The 23,547-nt window shown below is 41.6% G+C and overlaps 2 protein-coding genes across 5 annotated transcripts in view; both read left to right on the forward strand.

The window, feature by feature from the left end:
* The first annotated feature begins 1,717 nt into the window (after nucleotides 1-1,717).
* Nucleotides 1,718-9,445, forward strand: ap3m2 (adaptor related protein complex 3 subunit mu 2). Its single transcript, XM_051421402.1, has 9 exons — nucleotides 1,718-1,838; nucleotides 3,000-3,291; nucleotides 3,393-3,564; nucleotides 3,795-3,932; nucleotides 4,364-4,449; nucleotides 5,897-6,030; nucleotides 6,214-6,421; nucleotides 6,656-6,800; nucleotides 7,677-9,445. The coding sequence occupies exons 2-9, from the start codon at nucleotides 3,019-3,021 to the stop codon at nucleotides 7,775-7,777; spliced, it is 1,257 nt and encodes a 418-aa protein (XP_051277362.1). The 5' UTR covers nucleotides 1,718-1,838; nucleotides 3,000-3,018; the 3' UTR covers nucleotides 7,778-9,445.
* Nucleotides 9,446-11,892: 2,447 nt separating this feature from the next.
* The window catches only part of tet3 (tet methylcytosine dioxygenase 3), a 46,505-nt gene continuing 34,850 nt past the window's right edge, over nucleotides 11,893-23,547 (forward strand). For 2 of the 4 annotated variants that reach the window (XM_051421366.1, XM_051421367.1), the window contains exons 1-2: nucleotides 11,893-12,108; nucleotides 14,031-14,867. In XM_051421366.1, coding sequence (XP_051277326.1) covers nucleotides 14,517-14,867 — 351 coding nt within the window. In that variant the 5' untranslated portion in view covers nucleotides 11,893-12,108; nucleotides 14,031-14,516. Of the gene's footprint in view, nucleotides 12,109-14,030; nucleotides 14,868-22,921; nucleotides 23,198-23,547 lie in introns of those variants that run through there. The other 2 variants (XM_051421373.1, XM_051421371.1) reach the window with 2 other exon arrangements.

Raw genomic sequence — 23,547 nt, forward strand, 5'->3', positions numbered from 1 at the left:
TTCACTTGTTATTAATTGTCTTTATTCATTTTACCCCAGTTAGTGAACAGTAACAATGGCATTGGTTCAGTCACTTATGGCCTTGCTTTTCGGCCACTTGTGGCCACTAGATGTCCCTGTAGAACGTCAGTGTGTCATGTCAAAAAGCATTGATGTGAAAGTTAGCTCCTCACCCAGCTTCACACTTTATGTCCTTGGATTTAGCTGGGTTGTGAATAACATGGTCTCACTTCCAATGTGATATCTCTGTCACACTTGTCAGATCTATGTAATGTAAACGCTCAGTCTCTGAGCCAATGATGGCACTTTAACTGATGTCAGTCCTTCCCATTTCACCAACACACTGAAGGCGTTTGCTTCTAAACTTCTAAAACAGATTTTGATCACTCACATAATATGCTTCCATTTTGGATGATAATTACTGTACTCACCTGGTGTCAGTGTAATCATTATGTAACATTGCAACTGCTCCCTGGTGGGCTGATTGGTTTGCAGGTCCTTGGTAAAAGCAGTGTCCCACAGAGAGGCAGCAGCTCAGAGAACTTGCTTCAGCAGCTTCATCACGCAGCGTCCACACATACCCCGGGTGACTGAAACGTTTCCAAAATCAACTCCCGAGATTCAGCTTTTTCTGCATCAAGAGGCTCTTTATGGTAATCGCAGTGTAAAACTGATCCCTATTAGTTAAGTGTTTAGTTCTGATGTCTGTGCTCTTCTCTTCCACCAACATTTACTGTAAGGAATTAACTGACTGACACACACTGATAATTCTCACAACCTCGATGTTTGCATGTGTGTTCAAACTTTGTCTTAAGGGTGTGAGCTGCATTTGGAAAGAAAGGTGGAGCTGGAGACCGTGAACAGTTTTCAAACCTCCATGTACTGTGTTTGTGAAGCTTAAACTCAAATACAGATTTACTGCTTTAATGCTCTTTTGCTGCTTGTAAATCATAGCTGAGACATGGTTGCTGTTAGCAGGCACTATATGGTAGGCTATATACAGGCTGTGGTATTTGTGGCTATTTGCAGTGTGTTTTCATATAAAGGCTATTCAACATATTGTGCACAAGACACTTTAAAGACACCCGTGGACTGTATGGTGTGTTGAAATATTGTAATTCTTTTCAAAAGTTTTCATAAGCCATATATTGCATTTAATACTAAATACTGTGTCTTTGTTTGTTGTTCAAATAACATGCGGTGATCTTTACAGAGCAGTCACTAAAGTGGTCAGCATGAAAAATACTCTTTGGATGTTATTTTATTATGCATAAATAAGAAAGACTCCAGAATCAACATCCCATGGTTTACCATTGCTATTTCACTATAACCATGTTTGCAATATATATTTATTTATATATATATATATATTATATATATATATATATATATATATATATAAATATTAAGTCCAATGAACTGCATGCTATTAACAGGGAAAGATTTGTGAAGTGAAGTTTCACACCATCTTCCTGCGTCTATTTGTTTGAAAGGAGAGGAACTCACAAGATGAAATCTGATACTGGAAACAAAATGTCAGACCAGCTCCCTCTAAAGGCCAATCAGCGGCCAGTTTGACTGGTGTTTACTGTAGCTCTTCCTTCACGGTCCAATCACAGCCAAGTCACGAGCCACCAGCTTCCGTATTGTTGACCTATGACTCCATTAAGTGGGCGGGGTTTTATAGTCTTCGTGGATTCTGATTGGTTCAATTCACTCCTCATCCCGTCGCGCATCAGGATCTGCTCCACCTAACGGGAAGCAACGACGGCTGCTTAATCTTTCACCGGGGGGAAAAAGGGTGAAAGGCGAGACGAAAACGTACAAATTTGTCTTCGGTAAGTCAGTTGCAATTTATGAACGACTCGAGTGGCAAATGGTCATTTTTCAGTCACAACAGCATCGTTATTTTGATGTACTTTCATCCCCTGTACGGGTGACGGGGCTTCTCCTCTGTCATGAGACTGTGTGAGGCAGGAGGAGGGACGGATGTAGCATCTTGTATGGAGTCGGAGGCCTTCAACTGCTATATGATATATACTTATACAACGTTAGCTAGTTAGCTACTCGGTTAAATGTGTGTTTGCAGTAATAATGATGTGTAACCGAGCTGCAGGTTGTTCAGGTTCCTGCAGCATTGAGTTGTATCCGGTCTGAACTCGATAGCGTTGTCGCATATTTAATGAATATTCCAGTGTCATATATCCCAGCCACCATAAGTTGACTGAACCTAACTGCACTGTGTAAAGAAAAGCTTGAGGCGCACTGGCCTCTGTATGGAGCTGTATGTACAAATATATATATACATTTAATTTGGTCATATCTTTTATGTTATATCTCTTAAATTGGCCCATAACACTTCATTTTTATGAGGATTCATTTAGTCACGTGTTGCTTTGACAAAGTTTTTAAGTTATATTTTAATGTTTTAATGACTTTAGGTGTGAAGGGTACTATGAAACACAGACGTCACTTGTGGAGTCAAAGAGAAAAAGAGCAATGCCTTTCTCAGAATGAGTGTGTAGTGACATTGTGTGTATACGATAAACATATTGAGCACACTGTGTGCTAGGGAAGTTAGCACCCTGTAGGACCAGCAGCATTATCCAGAGCTAAAAGCTGCTGTTATCCACCAAGAATGTGTCACGTGAGAGGCGGAAGGGCTGTGTTTTCAATAGTGATAATGGTATTATTGGTTTTTATTTAGTTATTCGTTTTGGTCCTGATCAAATACAGACTCAGCAAAGTTATTGGTTTTAAAGTTGTGTTCAAAGACTGTCAGACTTGATTCAGATGCTCTTTACTCTATGAACTGTTTACTCATTCATATTTAAATCTTTGTGAAATGACTAAACAACCAACATGTAAAAATACTTGAATTTACTAATACAGTTAAATAACTGAATTATTACATTTTATAAAGTACTATAATCATTGAATCACATTGTGTAAAATACAAATCCTCACTTGAGATGCTTTCTTTCTCTTTTTCTCATTAGCCTCTCACCTCCAGCCAAAATGATCCACAGCCTGTTCTTAGTTAACGCCTCAGGGGATATTTTCCTGGAGAAGCACTGGAAGAGCGTGGTCAGCCGCTCCGTGTGTGACTATTTCTTCGAGGCACAGGAGCGTGCCACTGAGCCGGAGAACGTCCCACCAGTGATTCCCACACCACATCACTACCTTATCAGTGTGCTCAGACATCGCATTTACTTTGTTGCAGTCATCCAGAGCGAGGTGCCGCCGCTGTTTGTCATTGAGTTTCTGCACAGAGTCGTCGACACGTTCCAGGTTCTGGCTCCTTTACATTTTCCTGTCCACTTTCAGTTTACTTTAAATGACTCATATCTGACTTTAAATACCCATGCCCCGCCTGTGTTCTTTGTTCTCAGGACTATTTTGGAGTGTGTACAGAGGCTGCTATTAAGGACAATGTGGTAGTGGTCTATGAACTGCTGGAGGAGATGCTCGACAACGGCTTCCCGCTGGCCACAGAGTCCAACATCCTCAAAGAGCTCATTAAGCCTCCCACCATCCTCCGCACAATGGTTAACACCATCACAGGTACAATCCATGTGCACACAGTGTTTGTAAAATTAAAATATTATGTCAAATCATGATAGTGTTGTTCAATGTGATGTGTTGTAGTGTGTAAGTGAGGTGCTGGAGAAATTAGTCTAGGTAATTGGTGTTTAAATGCACCAAACAATACCGGATAGAATCAGTATCAGCCATTTGTGTGTACTGTGTAAATGCGCTTGGTGTTTCACATTTGGTTGATGTCTGTATTCCAGGCAGCACCAACGTTGGTGAACAGCTCCCTACAGGTCAGCTGTCAGTGGTTCCATGGCGACGCACCGGAGTGAAATACACAAACAATGAAGCCTATTTTGATGTAGTGGAGGAGATCGATGCAATCATCGATAAATCAGGTATTGCTCTGAACAGCTCGTTGGTCAAACACTTCACTGTAGCAGTGCTTCATTATTTAGCCTCTTTATTAGTTGTGGTTACACAGATCACTTAAAGGAAAAATGCAAATGACACGTCTCTTTCAAATCTCATAACAGAAATAGCGTAGGTCCTGATAAATTTGATTATTGCATGACATGGACATTTTTACCATGATAACATTCTCAGCACATTGTAAAGTAATTTGATTATTCATTACTTTTTTTATTACTGTTGGAGTTTGTCAAGAAAATGGTCAGATAAAAAATATTGAAAAGCATAAAATATGAGATATCAGCAGTTTCACTTCTGATTTATTAGTATATGCCTTTTAAAATGAGTTTTGTTGTTTATGAATGTGTTTTTTGCTTTGTGTCCATTTCTCACATCAACCCCCAACCTGCCGACTCAGGCTCCACTATTACAGCTGAAATTCAGGGAGTTATTGATGCCTGTGTAAAACTGACAGGCATGCCTGACCTCACTCTTTCATTCATGGTGAGTTTCCTCTTTTCTCTCTCTCTCTCTCTCCACACTTTCAGACACGCATAGAAGATTTGTGAATACGTACATACATAATTGCAAGTAAACCTAACAAGTATCAAATGTACTGCTGGGATGGTACAGTAAGATCTTAGAGACGTGTAGCTGTGCTTTTTTTTTTTTTGTCAAGTTGTTATAACCCTTTTATGCTTTAAGCTAAATTCTGTGGAAAGGGTTTAACTCTGCAGAAAAAGTAGAAGCAGCTGGAAATACAGAAGCAATCAGTAAAAGCTAGGGCTGCTCGATTATGGAAAAGATCATAATCACGATTATTTGGGTCAAAATTGAAATCACGTTTATTCAAACGATTATTTTTTTAGACTTCAGAAACATGCTGCATTTATTGGACATTTGTCAAAAACACTTTGCAAGGAAGTCCTCAGTTACACTTTCCTTTCCCCATAAACATTTGTAAGTCTCCTTTTTACATTGACAGTCATAGTGCACTCTTGCAATCTCTACAAAAAGTTAAATTAAATAAAATAACACACAAAAGATAAGCCATAGAAAAACAATTTGTGTTCTCAAATTTTAGTGCACTGCCACAACATTTGAAATTACCCAGTGTTTCCTCTATGTTGATGCCCGTCGCTGTTAAATTTCTGCCGCCACGGTATCAGAAATGGGGCAGACGCACAATGTAGTCCCGGTTGCCTTTTATAATGATCCTGCCGACATAATGCACCCCCGTTGGCTGCCGCTCACATTGCAATTTAACAACAAGTAGAACTATTCAGAGGTTATTGGGGCTGTCCACTTTAACTCCACATACTGTTGTGTTGATGTTGTTTATTGTCAAAACGTTCGCTTTCTTCCAAGTCGACTATTAAACTAACTGCTCCACCAAAAACGTCACCGCGGCGGGTCCGTTTTAATTGGACAACGTTCAACTTGTCAGTTCTCAGCTCAACGTCCTGATATCAAACATCTGGAAACATTAAAACGGTAAATATATTTGTTTGTGTCACAGCGAAGTGTCACTTCTGTTTCATACGTAAAACGTTTGCCGGCGTGACGGGAAGGGATGGGGGGACTGCTAAGAAATCCTAGAGAAAACACTGATTACCTGTTACTGTTACGCGTTACCTCTTCCAATGAAAACAATGTGACTGACTCAGGTGCAGTGCATGCAGTGGGGGAGGGATGGAAATACGCAGACTGTGGCTGTGTACACAGCTTTTTTCTATACAACGTTGCACAACAGAATATGAAAAGAAAATCGTTTCCCCCTGATTACTATATTAGTTTTGAGATCGTTTGGCCCCCAAATCGTAATCATGATCAAATTTCGATTAATTGAGCAGCCTTAGTAAAAGCTGAATGATACTGTAAAGAATGATCTATACAGTATAAGTTTGCACATTTCATTTTACTCACCCCTAAACCATCCTCTGTCTCCCAGAATCCTCGGCTGCTGGATGATGTCAGCTTCCACCCGTGTGTTCGGTTCAAGCGCTGGGAAGCTGAGCGGATCCTCTCGTTCATCCCCCCTGATGGAAACTTCCGGTTGCTCTCCTACCACGTCAGCTCTCAGAAGTCAGTGTGTTTTTTAATTCAGCATCTCTTTGTGTTACTTACACAGATGAAACACCTTCAGTACATTATCCATGTGTTTTTATCCAGTGTTTGACAATATAGTGTATGTATACTATTTAATTGTACTAATGTTGGCTCGTATGAATCTGACTCTCGTTGTTTATTGGCCTGCTTTATCTTCAGCCTGGTGGCGATCCCGGTTTACGTCAAGCACAATATCACCTTCCGGGAGGGGAGCTCCCAGGGACGTTTTGACTTGACCCTGGGACCCAAACAGACCATGGGCAAAGCAGTGGAGTCGGTTCTAGTCAGCAGCCAGCTGCCCCGGGGCGTGCTCAACGCCAACCTCAACCCCTCCCAGGGAACATACACCTTCGACCCAGTCACAAAGGTACTTAGAAATTGTGTGTTCACACGCCTAAAAGACAGGAAGAAGAGAAGTGCACACAGTAGTGAATGAAAAGTTGTGGCTAGAGGTCAGTTTTGTCACATTGAAGCTGAAATTATTTTAAATTACACCAATCTTCTCTAGGGTGAAAGATGCCACCATTTGCATTAGTGTGGCCCTTTATCCCAGGTGGTATTGCTCTCATATTGCCATCCTGATGTTTTGTGTTTTGGCTAGATGTTGTCATGGGATGTTGGTAAGATCAACCCGCAGAAGCTTCCTAGCCTGAAAGGCACCATGAGTCTGCAGGCTGGGGCCTCTAAACCAGACGAGAACCCCTCCATCAACATCCAGTTCAAGATCCAGCAAATGGCCATTTCAGGTACACCCACACGCACATACTTCATCACATTATCAGCCCTTACAGTATATCACGCTGTCGTGATTGTGTCCTTCCAGGAATTCTCTGTTAATTCTCTGTCTCTGCTTTATATTTTGAATTGGGAATTGGTTGACCTTCACCCCCACACATAAGATGAGCTTTCATCACATCACATAGCCTGCTCAGCTGATAACCTCCTGACTAGCCTCATTCTGTGAGCACAGTCACACAGTGGCCACTAGATGGTGCCAAATGCAATAAATACACCTCCTCACATGACATCAGAGAGTATCTACAAGTAGATTTTAAGATATTCTCTAATATAATTGTTTACAGCGTTAAACTTTGATACACATTGTTCTCATTTTAGATTGTTGTTAACTTAAAGTATTTGCATATATTATTATATGATATTTGAATTTCCCTCTGGATAAATAAAGAATCTATCTATGATTTGCTTTAATGATCTTCAAATATATCACAATGCATGCAGTTATCCTCTTCAAGATGTAATATGCAAAGCAGTATATTTTGAAATGATTTGCCCAAAATCCTAATTTCACAACTTGGAAGGCAACATTACTGGCATGTATTAAATGCTTTAAGTAGAGTTTTCTTTATTTCTTTAGGTTTGTGCCTTTTCATGTCTTGTGGAGAGCATTCAATTTTCCTAAAAATGTATACCTTACAATCTTTGAAAAGCCCAGAAGGTCATTTAACAATTGCTGCTGTTCTGAAGGTATTCCCAGAATCCTCAAAGACTCTCTGACACATTTTTAACCTGTTTTTCAATTTTCAAATGTATTTCCTAATCCAGGTAGCATGGAATGACAGACTGAATGATGAGAAATGACTGGTATGTTTGTCCTTCAACAGGGCTGAAGGTGAATCGACTGGACATGTACGGTGAGAAGTATAAACCTTTCAAAGGCATCAAGTACATGACGAAGGCTGGCAAGTTCCAGGTGCGGACATAAAGACTACTGCTCTGTGACTACCGGACCAAACCACCATGAGACTGAGGGGTGATCTGCTGGAGAAAGGGGAGTTGGTACATTCCCTGTGTATATGCATTTCAGGATTTACCTACAAATATTGGAGGCTGCTTGTAACAGTTAAGAATGGACCGTTGCACATAGAAACCTCTGTTGAAGTAAACGCATCCAATGTCCAGTAGAGCTTTGACAGAGTGTGGAGAGTTTGAACCAAGTGTAATAAACAGTTCCATCTCTGTCCGAGCTGAACCCGACCCGAACCCAACTGATCTCAGTGTACATTTCTCCTGATATATACTGTTCACAGCATTTTTCACTGGTAATTTTAATCCTAATCCCAAACCAAACCCAAGCAGCTACATGAGACATTGTGTCAGTTTGGGTCAATTCAGGCTCCATCAAGTTCAGACGTAAATGTCAAGCTCTAACAAACAAACAGGCCAAAATCTGATGCTGTATAGTTTCAGCTGTAGGTATCGGGTGTGAAAGTGATCTGTCCTTTCCACACAGTATTTCATTGTCTCTGGCATGTTTGTCTGGATAGATGTGTGCTGGTGACTGTTTTTCACTCTCCAAACAAGAGATATGAAATACTGGACCAATAATATACCAAAATAGAGCTTCCCCGGTATTAAATTGTGATAGCATGAGCTGTACAAAATGTTTTCCCATGTCAAGGGGCCTCTGCAGGATAAAACACTAGTCTTACAGCACAGTGAGACACTAAACTGAGTCAAGAAACTAGTGTCGATTGAATTGGGCAGATATGCTGTAACGGCCTATACGCTTTTCTCCACAAAACGCACCCTTAAATGTTATAGAACATGGTCCTACTGTACGTTACTTTTCTCTGATCAACAAGTCCTCATTGCAATCTACCTACGAAAATGGATAACACTGTATTTCTTATCTTCCTGCTTCCTCTCCTGTCCAGTTTTTATGATGACTTTTTCCAGCATTCTGTTTGCATTTCTGTTTGTACCGTTCATGTGCTCCTCTTCCCGTCGTTGCAATGATTTGATGGTTTTGTCTGCAGCGCTAGAGTCAGCACACTGACATATGAGAATGTGACACTGGAGCCGTCCTCAATCATGCACTTTCACATCTGCTGGTACTAACATTTCCTTTTGATGCTATTTATTACAAAGAAGGTTTCTGAGAAAATTTCAGGTACATCTTTACCTGTTAATTATTTATTAAACAAAACAAAGGGTCCATTCACTAAAGTAGTGTCCTGTGTACAATGTTTCCCATTGCGACATACTGTCATTAAATTGTTTAAAACTCTACAGAAGCTAGTTATTTAACCATATTATGACCAAACACTATGGACTGTTTCCTCGTTAGTTTTTGTTCTCAACATATAGAAACACGTAGCCAAGAAAAATGTTTTTGATCCCGTCAATTTGGTGCTAAATACTGAGATCAAAATGATCCAAAAACGCAGTGCATCATAACCCTTACAGTCAGAGAAAGTGTACAATGCGCAGCTTAAGATTTATTGAAAAAACTCAAAATAAAAACAATATATTCAGCTATGTATTACGGTCTAATGGCCAGGTGCCTCAGTTTGCATTTTGTTTGTGTTTGTTAATCATCCTCCAATGGAGTGTTACAATGGTGTAAAAATAAAGACTTGATGTGTTACAACTGAGTGATAACACTAATTATTGATGTTTTACACTGGGAAGCTTAGTATTGTGTAAGCACTCTTAAGGTCCTTTGGGAATTATTACTATTATTAATTTCTGTTGTCAATGTTTAAACAGATTGTGAAGATACACTTACTGATGAATATTCATAATAGCATTTTAATGTTTATTTTGGCCGTGTTTTTAAGGCATAGACTGAATTATTCATGCTGTGAGCCTATGTAATTTATTAGTACTTTATGTAAATGGCCGTGGAGTCACCCTAATGAACGTTTTCATGCCAAAGAACCACAAATAGATGCACAGTGGGCTACAAACCGCAGTTACATAACATTTTAAAAATTATTTCAATATAACAACATAAAGGGCTGGGCGATATGGCTTAAAAAATAAAATCTCCGATTTTTTTACACCAAACCCGATTTCCGATTTGAATCGATTTTTTTGTAGACTGTTTTTTAGCGGGTGTTTGTGGGCTGCGGTCCTGTACATCTCCCACTCGGCTGCACGCCTCTGCTCGAGGTGCTGGAATAAACCGGTCGTACTGCTTCCTTTGGTTGTAACAGCTTTCACACACACTTTGCAGTGGGTCGTGGTTCGTTCGCTGTCGGACGCCACAAAACCAAACCAGTTCCAAACAACCGACGACACTGTGCCTTTTTTGGGGGACGAGCTCATCCTGGCTTGCTGCCCTGTTGTGTTTATCTGTGGAGAGGCGGGGGGAGGGGTCAGCGCACTCTGACCTACGGGAGCTCAAAGGGAGCGCCGGTGTTGTGGATGTTCAAGAGATTTTGTCCTCCGATTTTAACTAAAAATAAATCGTGTTTAACTACAAATTCGAATTAATCGATAAAATCGATTTATCGCCCAGCCCTAACAACATTAAAAAACTGTCTGTATCGTGTTGTGCTAATTATTGAAAATTGCCATTTTTCTGTTTTGTTCTGAGTATTTGAACTTTGTACACAGTAACAGCTACAGCTGATAGTAAAGCTGCTTATATGCAGTAATCTGGGGACAAAGTGGAACAATGGCTGATGACTCTGTGACGCCATCATATTTGGATTGTCAGCTTTTCGCAGATCCTCACTCTGCATCATAAGAATAAAAATATGTGTTTAAGCAGAGGTATAATGGAGTCATACCCAGCCTATTGTTAGCAATACTAATGGTTGAAATAGTCTTTCTTTGTTTAATCTCTTGTTCTTCACTGCATAATAATGTCTTGATCTGAACCACCACCACAGTCCTGCAGTAGAGGGCGGTGTGGATCATAAGGCTTAACCCTCACTTGTGATAAAAGGCAGATACCTGAACTCTGTCAGCTGGGGGCCCTGCTCCCCTTCATCTGAACAGAGCGAGACTAATATTGAGGTTGGATTGCGGTGCCAGCTTGGTTCCATCTTGCTGGCTCTTTGGTAAACTTCTGGAAACAAAGTGCTCCCACCTCATAGGCTGATAAATAACGCTAGCCTCGCATTCGATCATAAACCTAAAGCTTTATTCTGTGTATGCCTCACCACTTCAGTAATGTTCAGTTCACTTCAGTTGTTGTTGATTTATTATCCCAAATGGGAAACTTGATTCGCAGTCAGGGGCACAAACAGGGAAAACAAAAAAATACCAAAAAAACACAAAAATTGTTCCTTCACATATAATATACAGTAAACTCGATTTACTTATTAAGCTGGGATATTGCACAATGAATAAAGGTGTTTTTACTCCTGTTGCATGGCTCTTAATGGCTCTTCTCTCCGGTATGCATCCCTGTAAGTAATCCCAAACTTTAAGAACAACAAGTAATGTCATCCTCCCGCACCGGCTCGATGCAACACGTGTCCCACACAGATGTCAGCAGTGGGCTGAAACCTGTCCCTCAGATACTCAAAATGTCTCATACACTGGCGGTATCCACCATATTGTCAGAGAACAACACCATGAAAGGACTCAACAGTGTTATAGTAGTTACACATCACTTATGCACCAAAACATTGAGCTGCTAGCACCAATGCTACCAGCAGCTACAGTGAATGGCATCACCCCCTAGACTGATTAAAGATGGCTGCTCCGTGGTGGCACCCTAGTGAAACGCTGTGTAGTTTGGAAAACGTCTGTGAATAGAAAGTTGGATTACTGTGCCACATGTTGCCTAAGGTGGAACTCAGGACCCACAGTGGTACTGTTCACTGTTTCTCTCTGGCAGCATGAGGGCAGCTCAACGTCATCTTATGACCCCAAACATCACACTGGCACTGAGCATCACAAGGGCCACTTTTAACCCCTACAGCCCCGTTGTGTGACGTCACCCTCCCCCCGTGGTCCAGCTGGCTGGACTCCAGTCCATAATTTACTGAGGACTTTAACCCCTCCAAAAGACACAACCTTTCCTCTCTCTCTCTCTCTCTCTCTCTCTCTCTCTCGTCCACACAGCAGCTTTAAGTCACTTATGTCATCGCGCTATAACTTTCCTCTTTGTGCACAACTATTTTTTTAAGTGGAAAAGTTTTTGTGAGCGTTTTCTTCGCAAGCTCTCCAGTTTTATTACGCTGCCCGAGTACTTTTGTTAGATTGTTATCTCATTTCTTCCCATTTTTCAAACGCTTTTAGAGGCTGAAGTGAAGAGGAATACCGAGCCTTTTAAAGACCAATTCATCGCGGGTGGTAGGTTGTCTCCTTTCTTTGTGAATATTACAATGTTTTTCCTGTGCAGACTTGGATGGATTACTCAAGTTAAACCACTTTAATGCGTTCCCTTGTAGACCTGGGAACAACCTAATGCATTATTAAGCTATAGATAATATAACGATAGCAAACAGCTGGAAGTTGCGTGAAGATGCAGCAGGGATGCGACGTATGGATGGCTTCATTAATGCTTTTACTTCATTAATGCTTGTACGTACAGGATAATCACCCATTGCAGGTATTCTCCTCTGCAACGGGCTTCAGGACTGTCAAGTGGATGTAAATCAGAACGTGTGTATTCACCCACCCGGGGAAAGTGCTGTTTTTGCCACCTACAGCAATTATCCCAGTGTCCGCGCTCCCAGTGCTGTGTGTGTGTGTGTGTGTGTGTGTGTGTGGTGCTCTAGTTAATGGGCTTTATCTCACTGTGGATCTAAGGATGCCTGTTAGGTTTTATCTGATTGCTGTGATCGGTGTGGGCTGGCCGGGCTCCCTGCAGAGGATGCTCCCTGTCGGTAACCACGTGGACGCAGTAACAGTAACAACAGTAGCTCAATAGGAGCTCGTTCGCAGTCCGCGCGCGTCGTAGAGTAGCCGACGTCGCGCGACAAAAGTGCTGATTTAACCACGTGCGGAGTTGGCAGGGCGCGTGCTGTTGTTGCAGTTGTTATCTACGTAGCGCAGTCTGGGTTTATCAGGATATATTATAGATTATATTCATATATTATTATATATATTATATATATTTATATACAGCGAACCCCACACTACTTGAATTAAACTCCCTTAGCAACACTACAGTTGGCACTAGTTTCATCTTCAGTTCTTCTAACTATAAGCTACACCATGGCTCCACATGTGCTGAGGACTGTGTACGAACTAGTTCTGTAGCCTAAATCATACTTCCATGTTCAACATAATAGGCAGTGTTGTTCTGCTAGCTAAATGTTAGACTGTAGGACGTGCGTTAGCTAGTTAGCACAGCTCAACATGCTAATAGTTAACATGTTTAATTGTAGGCCGCTGCAAATGCCAACATGTTGGGTATAGATTTGGAAGGTGTAATTACTTTGTTACACCAACATGCTGTTAAACAACACTCTTTTATTTTTTTTTTGGTGTAATGCTGTCAGCCAAACAACCACGAACATCATAAAGTCATTCTATAGCATTAAAAGTCAGTTTGCGGTTTTCCCGCCTACCACAGAGATGACCATATAATATAATGCAGAAGCCCACTGGGTAATGTTATAGTAAATAAAAGTAGCCTATGTGTTTTATGGTAAATCTAACCTGTTTTTCTTACCATCCACTACATTGCTGTTAACATCTAAAAAAACATGTTCAGTGCAGGCTGTGAAACCAGTCAATAGTAAAGAAACATTGGGTTTTCTCAGCACAATTCACTTTATTGACGGTTGACTGGAGCGTGTGACCACGAGACAAAGAGGACTGTCCCTGGCTTCAACTTATCAACCCCCATCTTTCATTCAGGGACACATAAGCCCCCCGTCCATGTGGGGTCTGCCATTAAAACACACTATCTTCTCAAACTGCTCACGTAGGCCTGTGTGGCTATGAGCCAACTGCATGCTCTGCACTGGCAGCTGTGTTTGGAAACCAGACAGTGTGCAGACAGCAATCAGGGCTGTCGCACTGAACTCTAATATAGGGAAAAGCATCTAGTATAGTCAAATGCTACACAGCCAGATATACCAACTATTTAAGCGCATGTAGGGTTATGACGTGACATCTTGCAAGATAATATTTGGTCAATCTGAGAAATGTATACCTATACTATAAGACCCAGAAAAGAAAATGGTAGGGATACTCTTGTTAGGATGAATTAATAATGTTTTGTGTTTTCACTCTTTGTCTTTGCTGTCTCTGCACACTTCCAGACTGTGCTGGGCAGACACTGCCATGACTACCCAGCCTTCAGCTACGCTGCCCAGACTACGGTGGACTACCAACCATCCTTCAGGGTAGCTGGGAAAGATGGACTCACTGAAAGTTACCACCCGGATTCTCCATTGCCACCCGGGTGACCAAGATCAGGATATAATAATTAAGTTGTCCCTGGATGGCACAGGCTAGAAGACGAGATGAAGCTAACTTTTTTGGCAGCAGCCAGCAGAGTTGAGGGGATTCTGGCTTTTTCCAGTGTGTTTTAATATCTAGGTAGACAAAGTCTATCAGCAAAGACTGATCCAAGTCAAGTTATCTCCCAGACAAACCCACAGAAAGTGCAGCCAAATATTCATGGTACATTTGGGTGGGATCTGGTGCTGATTTTAAACTCTGCTTTTTAAACTTACCAGTGTATATCCGTGTTTTATAATCCCCCTAATTAAGAGACAGAATAGGCACAAGGAAGCGCAGTCACCATGCCCAGGCCAAGGGCAGGGCCTGATCCACCACCTGAGGACATTTATGACTTCTCCATGGACGCAGAGGAGGCTCAGTCTCTCCGCTTGCAAACGAAACCCTTAGAGCAGACGTCTCCTCTGAGCAAATATATTGAGACTGAACACCAGCAAGCGGGGCTCTTCTCTATCTTACCCATCGACGCCTCTGACCTCCAGAAAAAAAGAAGGAAGAAATGTGGTGCCTGCACCCCCTGCCTCCGTAAAGAGAACTGTGGTAACTGCGCAAACTGTCTGAACCGGAAGACGGGCAAGCAGATCTGCAGGCTGCGCAAGTGTGAACAGCTGAAGAGGAGACGGAATGAGTGGGAGGTAAGTGAGGTACAGATATGTTAATAGTCCATTAATATTACATTTGATGTTCATGGGAATACTGTATTAGTAGTATATTAGTATTAATAATTTATGTTCCAAGGTAGAGTTTGGGAGGCGCACAAAGTCAACAGGAAACTATTAGACATTTGGCACAAAAACGGTCCAAAACACTGGAAATGTTGTTAATGATAGGTCAAAATAAAACATATCAGTAATCAAAAAAACAAACAGTCATACCTCCCTGCAACCATTCTCGATGCCTGCTTATCTCTGTCTAATGGGAGCATCCATAGAGCAGAAAGAAGGGAAACGCTCAAGGGACTCACAAAGTTAACAACATTTCCCCCTGTCTGTCTCAAATGCTGGTGATGAGGTAGCTAATGTTGGAGGATTATTGAACTCACTGTGGTTTTCCTGAACTTCTCTAGAGATTTCCTGCCAATGTGAGGTTATTTACCATCTAAAACACACGCATTATTATTCTGTTGCACACTCACACTGGGGTTGTTGGGGGTTTTTTTTCCCAGTAGAAGCATGCAGCTTGTAGCCACAGTGTTTGTGGCATTGTAGTGCCATGCTCAAGGTACTTGAGAACAAAACTAGAAGCGAGCAGGGAGTGTATCTGTCCACCCACTTACTGCAATACTTTCATTACAGGACAGTTCTAGTTTGTGATGTCCATTCAGACAAATAGCTTTAAGCTTTGTCGCTGCTAATGCTACCATTGGCATTCCTTTTCTGTCAAGCCTAGACCTGTCCCTCCTCAGGCTGGGTTTAGAGGACTAATCAGTTGCACGTGCCATATATGTATATATAGTGCACTTACCCAATGAGGCACTTTGGAATTCAATTCCAAAACTTTCTACATGTACATCTGCAGTTGAATATTATAGTCTCCTCATGGCAACTCCACTTCTGTCTCAGCTTCTGCTTGTGAACATTAACTACTGTTTAACAGAGCCAGAACTGATGGAAGTGACTGTCCTGCCAACTCAAATATATTTATAGAGCACACTTCATATGGTGATGCAATGTTGTGTACTGTACAAACATGATTAAACAGTGGTTGGTTATAATAGTGCTACTAAAACAAATAGTATATTAGAAAATCAAATATATTAAAGCATGGTTAAAAGCACTCTCTCCACTGTTAAAAGCTACTTTGATTTAGAATAAAAAAATGGTAAAATATGGGAAAAAAGGTCAAAGCTTCCTCATTGTCACTGAACTGGCCATGGGGTTACACATGCTGAGGAACATCACAGGCTGAATCTTAACTATTGCAAAACACTCAAAGCAGGAAACCAACATGCTTTCAGTGTGGAAATGTTTGTGTTTGTTGATGGTATTTCCTGACACCAAACACTTGTGCACTATAAAACTAAATGGTGTTTCTTTTAGAGGTGAAACAATTTATTGGTTAATCAGTCACTTTTCAGAAAATGAATGAATCAATGAATTATTTTGAGCAAAAAAATATGGTCCCGTTTTATGCTGTTTTTGTTTTTCTACAAATATCCGACTAATTAAAGTGCATCGGCTAATGTTCTCCTCATCAAATAACAGTTTACTCAACTATTAGGAGACAGCTTTCAGTTTCCACTGCCTCATTTTATTGATTTCAAGGGGAATACGACTGAATCCGACCTGGTGGCATTCATTAACAATAACTATACAGAAACAGCCAGTCTCTTCACTGATGGTCTCGTGTGCTTAGGTAGGTCATATAGAGACATCAGTATTAAATGGAGACAGTTTCATAACCAGCTATAAACTCCTTGTAGTAGGTTTAACAATCAGAAAGGCACACCCACTTATATCCATAGATGTAGTAAATGCAGTTAATAAAGTTAATAGAAGTGAGTATTGTTGGGAGGATACAGATGGGTAACTTCTTAATCATCGCAGTTACAGAGGTTGTTTTGCAAGTGTTTCACATTCTACTTAAATATTCTCCTCTGTTTTAACATACTGTGAGTGGTCAGTGTGTGTGCATGGCTGAGAGGCTACCAGACAGCAGCACTGGAGAATTCCTGCAGTTGCCTGGGCTTTGTCCTTTGACCTCTGCGACCTCGAATGAGGGTGGGGGTTAACCTTAGCCATTTTATATTTGTGTGCGTGCGGGTGTGGGAAGAAAGAGAAAGAGTGAATGTTTTTAAAGTGTGCACTTGTGTGTTAATGGAAGAGCGCGTGTGTGTGTGGCTCTTTGTGTTTGTACGTGCATCAGCATCTTAACCGGGGGGGGGACTGGGCTTTAAAGTCAAGGAGGAGGGAAGGAAGATGCAGTAAATGGTCAGCAGTATTGGAGGAGGAGAAGCAGGAAAAACCAGACTAGGCTTCTAAAGCGTGACTGAGGAATGGACACTTCCCTCTCCTGCAAGGGTTAGCAGACAGTTACTAACATTCCCATAATAACCAACTTTCCCACCCAGCATGACGACTCATGCTTGCATGTCATGTCATTTGTAACCATTTTCAAAGCACAGCTATTTCCTTGCTAAAATATTCAGATTTTTTAGATGCTAGTTTAACATAAGAATTGTGATAATTGAATATTCTGCATACTTGTTTGGGAATCCTAACCCTAACCCTATGGGGCATCAATTGGAATTCAGGGCTTCTTATATCAAAGATCCAGTAAACACAAGGATCAGAATATAGATCGCCTGGGTGATATCCAAGTTTGTAATATTGTGTTTAATTAGCAAATTCTGGACTTGCTGTAAAATGATTTTTACTGTTGCTTTGACTCATGCTGCACCTACTATGGTGATCCCATTTACATCCAAATAAATAAATATACAAAACCTCCCCCACCACTCCATGTCCAAAGGTGTAGATCAGAGCTGTAGATGACCTAAGGACATGACATGTGGGTGTTGGTGTTAGTGAGTAGAGCTAATGTCAAGAGGAAAAGGTTTGTTCAGCAACAAACAGGAAATCAGGGTTTCCATCAGCATTGTTGAGGCCTGTCCTGTCTTGTCTGCTAAGAGGTTTGTCAAGTGGCAGGACATAGGAAAATAATAATAGTTCACAGGAACAGAATTCAGTATTAAATTGACAAAAACAAAAACGTCTTTGTTGTGTATGTGACAAAAATCTGGCATCATTTCACAAATTTGGTGACTTACAAAGAGAGACTTAAAGGACTTTAACATACCTCTTGAACTATTGAGTGAGATGGAAAAGCTTTTCACACTCAGACACACATAATAATCAGATAATAGCTATCCTAACAAGAATAATCATTAAACCTATTCATGGACACTTTTGCAAACAGTGGACATCACAGTTTAAAATTTTAGGATCATGTTTTTGTTGTGACAGCTGAGAGGGGAACAGACTTGTTTGAAGAGGTTTCCTAATAGTAACCATTGCCATTTCCACAAGCTCTCTTGTTGAGGGTTAATAGAAGTTTACATATTTCAAAGGCCCTGCCCTGACAGGGAACTCTACCCCTATTCACCAAACTATTCCTACCCATTTCATTCATTTATCTAAACTGTCTATCATGAATGTCTTAGGGAAGTGTTTCTAAAACTGTTTACACCTTGTGCCAACTGTGAAAATGTTAGGCTCTCCAAATACCACCATTACCACTGGCGTTAAAATACAGTAGCGTAGTACAGTAGGCAGGTTTATTCCTAATAAGATGATTATTTATTGTTGGCTGTTGTTAAATCCTGAACATAACCGGTTCAGAACCAGAGAACATTTGGTTGTCCTGTTTTCTTCCCAATGGTTCCTGTTTGGAGCCATGATTGCAGTGCATTTTGAACTATTCTTTTTCCACCTCAGCTTACTATCTTGCCATCACATTTTAGCTTGTGACTATCTTTGCTGTACGTATGTAGCAGGATGAAATTGAAACAAGATATTACAGGAAATGCCACACTTATTTTAAATTATATTTCAGCACTCTCATAGTTTAACACAATTTTGTGGTATTTTGATAGTACAATATGTTTTGAAATGAATTTATTTCATAAAAACATATTTCAGAGGTTCCTCTGCATACCACTAGAGGTAGCTTGCATACCACCAGTAGTACACATACCATAGTCTGATAATCAGGATTCTTGGAACACAAGAATATTCGTCACTGCTGTTTCAAGCTAGCCATGGCTTGTTCAGAATCAGATTTTGGGCAAACCTATTAAAACTTTTTAAATTTAGATTTAGCTAGTATAATAACTCACATAAACAAAGGCTTCTCTCACATGGTTGGATATGGCAATGGCAATGTCGGTCTTTCGGTTGGTCCACCACTTTGGTCCAGATTGAAATATCAACAACTATCAGATGAATTGTCCTGCAATGTTGTAAAGATTTTGATGGAGGATGTACTGACTCTGATGATCCCCTCACTTGTCCTCTAGCAGGTCAAAGTATTCACTCAACATCTGCTTGATGGATTGGCACAAAGGTTTGTGTAGACATTCATGGTCTCCAGATGATGAATCCTACTGATTTTGATGATCATCTAACTTTTCCTCTAGTGCCATAATCAGGTAAAAATGTCTATTTGTCCATCGATTTGGTTTATCTCCAAATACCTGCAAAATCAATGACATTCCCATCAGCCTCAGCTATACTTAGTGTTTGGTTTTGGATTGGTAAATGTCACAGAAAACCCTATTGGCCATCAAAGATCTTCACTGGTCCACTGTCTCTACCGACAGTGGTGACTGTAGTGAGTTGGAGCATTGCAGTAGGCGTAGCTTTTACAGCTCTTAACCAAGTGTCCATCCATCCATCAATCAATATCCCTCCTCCACAATCCCGCCATCCCTGGCCTTTGGCCTCAGTATGGATGTAGCAGCTGAGTTCCTTATTGCCTGGCAACCACATCCTCCATCTTCTTTTGTGATGACTGCTCTGCAGTTGACTGTTGTACAATGAGAATATGAACAATAGCTTTAACCTCTGGCTGTCCAGTATATACACTACTATCCAATTTCATACTCTATCATCTATTAAAGGTCCAGTGTGTAACACTTAGGAGCATCTACTGGCAGAAATGGAATATATGTTTTCATAAGGGTATAATCACCTGAATATAGGAATTGTATTAATTACCTTAGAATGAGCCGTTCATATCTACAGATATAACCGCAGGTTGCCTTCCATGGAGTACGCCATTTTGAACCGCCATGTAACCCAGAAGGGGAAAACCAAAGACTGGCTCTAGATAGGGATGTTTGAGTTTTTTTCTGCGTTTCGTGGCCACATTAGTTTCTCCTTTGTGTTGGAGAGTTTTCTACTGCAACTACACCACTAGATGTCACTAAATCCTACATACTGGTCCTAGGAATTTAAAGGTCGACTAAATTATACGAAATATAAGAATGAAATACTATAATAGAAATAATATATATTTAACCTTTTCTTACTCAATAATGTGCCTGGTGTGCCTTACAGTTTTCTTTACAGTTTCACCCCTTGAGACATGTGACTAATTGTTTGCATGTGAAACAGGGGAGTGGGTTCAACAGAAGGAGTATAAAGACTAGGATAGACTATCTCAATTAACACCATTAATTAGACTAATTAGTCGAATTGCAGGCAAACTACCCCGGTACACTCATCTTCCTCCATCCATCCTACTGCAACCAAATGCACATGTTAACAACACACTATCAGAACGACTGTAAGGCTGAGCCTTCCTCCCTTGTGTGTATATGTGTAGTGAGTGTGTTTGAAAATGAAGGTGAGCAGGAGGGCATGTTTTTGGTACAAGTTTGTGTGTCTGGGGAGAATCTGATCATTTATTACGTGAATGTGAGTAGACAACAACAGCAGACAGGATATTTGTGAATGAACTGAGGTTGAATGAAGGCATGTGTACATCAGCATTATGGTGCTCGGAGTGGTTAGAATTTGCGTCTGTGTGTGATTACGTAGCGGTTACCAGGTGACCATTGAGGTCTGAAAGAAGAGTAAAGGTTTGATTGATGAGAGATGTTCCTCCTGATTCTGCATTACGTTCTTTCACAAATATATTTCTATCATTTCAATCTGAGTAAGATAAAGACATAGCAGAGGATGTATTATATCTAACCACACCTTTTGCTATCTCTGTAGTGTTTACTTGTTATACTACTACCGCTGTTCCAACAATTAGTGTTAGATTCATTTCTTAAACTATTATTATTAATCCTACCACCACGTCTAACGTCATAACTACAGTTACTCATACTATTACCGCTGCATTTACTTAAACGCTTGTCCTGCGACTCCACTGCTGATTCGACTACTGCCGCAAGCACTACAACTACCCCGGCCACCTGTAACGGAGCAGGTTGAAGCCAAACAGCCGCTCTCTCACTGTCCAGCTTACCACAAACACGCCTGGGCTTACACATAAACACACACACGCTCACACACATTCAGACACACACGTGGCCCGGCCCGTCTGACGTAAGCAGGGGATTTCCCATGCCATATGAGAACATCAGAGAGACACAACAAACGCTGCGTCACTGTGTGGCTGTGCCTTGCCTCACAGAGCCACACTTCAACTCCCTCTCTCTTTTCGATTCTCCCACTGTTTCTGCGTCTCTGTCTGCCTGTCGCTGTCTGTCCTCGATCCGCTGTGTCTCTGCCAGCCTGCCTGAACTTTCGCTGACTGTCTTGTCTTCTGGCGGTTACTAATTCAGCAGCCCATTCTCTCATTCTCGCACACATCTTTGCCATTTTTCATATCTGAGCGGACCGCGTTGCCAGTGTTTGTTTTGTGTTAGATGTCCCATTTCACAAAAGCTGATCAGAGAGAGGGCTTCGTCAAGAAAGAGAAATGCATCTGGGCAGCGGTACCTGGTTGCTGATCTGGACAAAACCATTTACCCTTGGCTTTTGTGGTTATGTTCTGCCCTTTAGGCAAGAATGTACACTGATTTCTGGTTTAAAAAGGTACAAGCTGGAGATGATCTTTCACAGTATGTAAACACTATGAACGCAGGCTTCCAAAGTATGCTTGGTATGTCATTCTTGCGTATAAAGCAATCGCAAGTCCCCGGCAGCTTAGGTTTGGTTTACACGTGTATACTTTGCAGATCACTATTTTTATAGGTGAACATAATCACAGCTGATGATTTGTGATCTTGTGACAGTTTTGCTTATTGCACCTATAGCTGTAATGTGTTCTTCTCTTATGAAATGGCAGTCTCAGTGGCACTGTGCTCATTTTCTGTGTCTTCACTTGCTTTGAGTCAGCATGTTGGGCTTTGCTGTGTAATTGTACATTTTGCCTGTCGGGGTGGGGGGTTGTGAGGCTGCTTGAGAGGGGTCTGTGTGTGAATGAGTGTGTGTGTGTGTGTGTGTGTGTGTGTACACGCACTGCGCAGTCCAGTCCAGTTATTGCAGGCAGCCCTGACACAGATGGTGCTTAGCGATACCACATACCAGAGGCATTGTTTAGGGAAGGCGAATTCGAGGGAGATAATTGACAGGCATAGAGAGGACCCATCCCCCCTCCAAACACACACGCACCTCCCGTCCACCTTCACTCTCTTTATGTCAGCCTCTCTTTTATGGTGCTTCACCCCCCAACACACACACACACACACACACACAGACCCTTTTCCTTTTTTATTTGAACCTCCTCTTTTTACTAGCTCCAATCCCCCCCCCCTCGCCACCCTCACTCGCTCTCCTTCAGTTTCACCCTAGCAGCAGAGCCCAGCCGGCCTCTGATTGGTGGACGGACTGCCTTTGTGTGCTATCTCTAGCGTGACGTCTCTCCGACGAGCTCTTTGTGTGTGTGTGTGTGTGTGTGTGTGTGTTTGTGTGTGTGTACATTTTTTCATGAGTGTATATGTTTAAAGAGAGAGAGAGAGGGGGAGGGTGGTTGAGGGGGCATTCACATCATTTACGCAGAAAGGAGAAGAGAAAAAAACCAGGGTGAGAAAGGAGTGATAGCGATCACAGAGTGTGTGTCTGTGTATGAGCGCGTGTGTGCGGTAGACCTATTGGCATACTAGCAGGAGAGAGAGAGAGAGAGAGAGAGAGAGGGAGGGAGGGAGGGAGGGAGGGGGGGTTGAGCGAGAGAGAGAGAGAGAGAGAGAGAGAGAGAGAACGTGCATACGAGGACTCATGTAAACCAGATTAAAAACACAAGATGGCTTCCTGAATGGGCTGCTGGAACACAGACGAGAGAGAGAGAGACCGAGAAAGAAGAGTGGAGAGGTAGAGAAAGAGAGAGAGAGAGAGAGAAGAAAGGGAGAGAGAGGGATAGAGGTGAGGACAAGAGGGAGCCCGATCCTTCTGATGGGGATTCGGCCAGCGGACGGAGGAGTACAAACCAAGGCAGCTCAGAGGCTTGGAGGGTAAATATTCATCACTCCAGACTATTTTAGGATTGATAGGTGGGTGGGGAGGGGAGGGGGGGTGGGGGGGATGAGGTTGGCGGGACTGGGGAACAGCTCGAGACAAAACACATAATTTAACACTGAGACAGCCAGGGCCATATAGACAAGGGGGACATGCTGTGCCAAATAAGAAAATTCTATTGTTTTAAATAATCAGCCCTGCTTTGATAACCCTTTTCCATGTATTCCACCTCTCAGCTAACCTCTCCACTAACACTAGAGCACATTTTGCCAATTTACCCTTTAAAAAACTGTGTTATACAGACTAATGCATATATTAGCGAGGCTGCGCCAGGTCGGGATACAGA

Source organism: Dicentrarchus labrax, unplaced genomic scaffold, assembly GCF_905237075.1.
Source record: "Dicentrarchus labrax unplaced genomic scaffold, dlabrax2021, whole genome shotgun sequence".
NCBI lineage: Eukaryota > Metazoa > Chordata > Actinopteri > Moronidae > Dicentrarchus > Dicentrarchus labrax.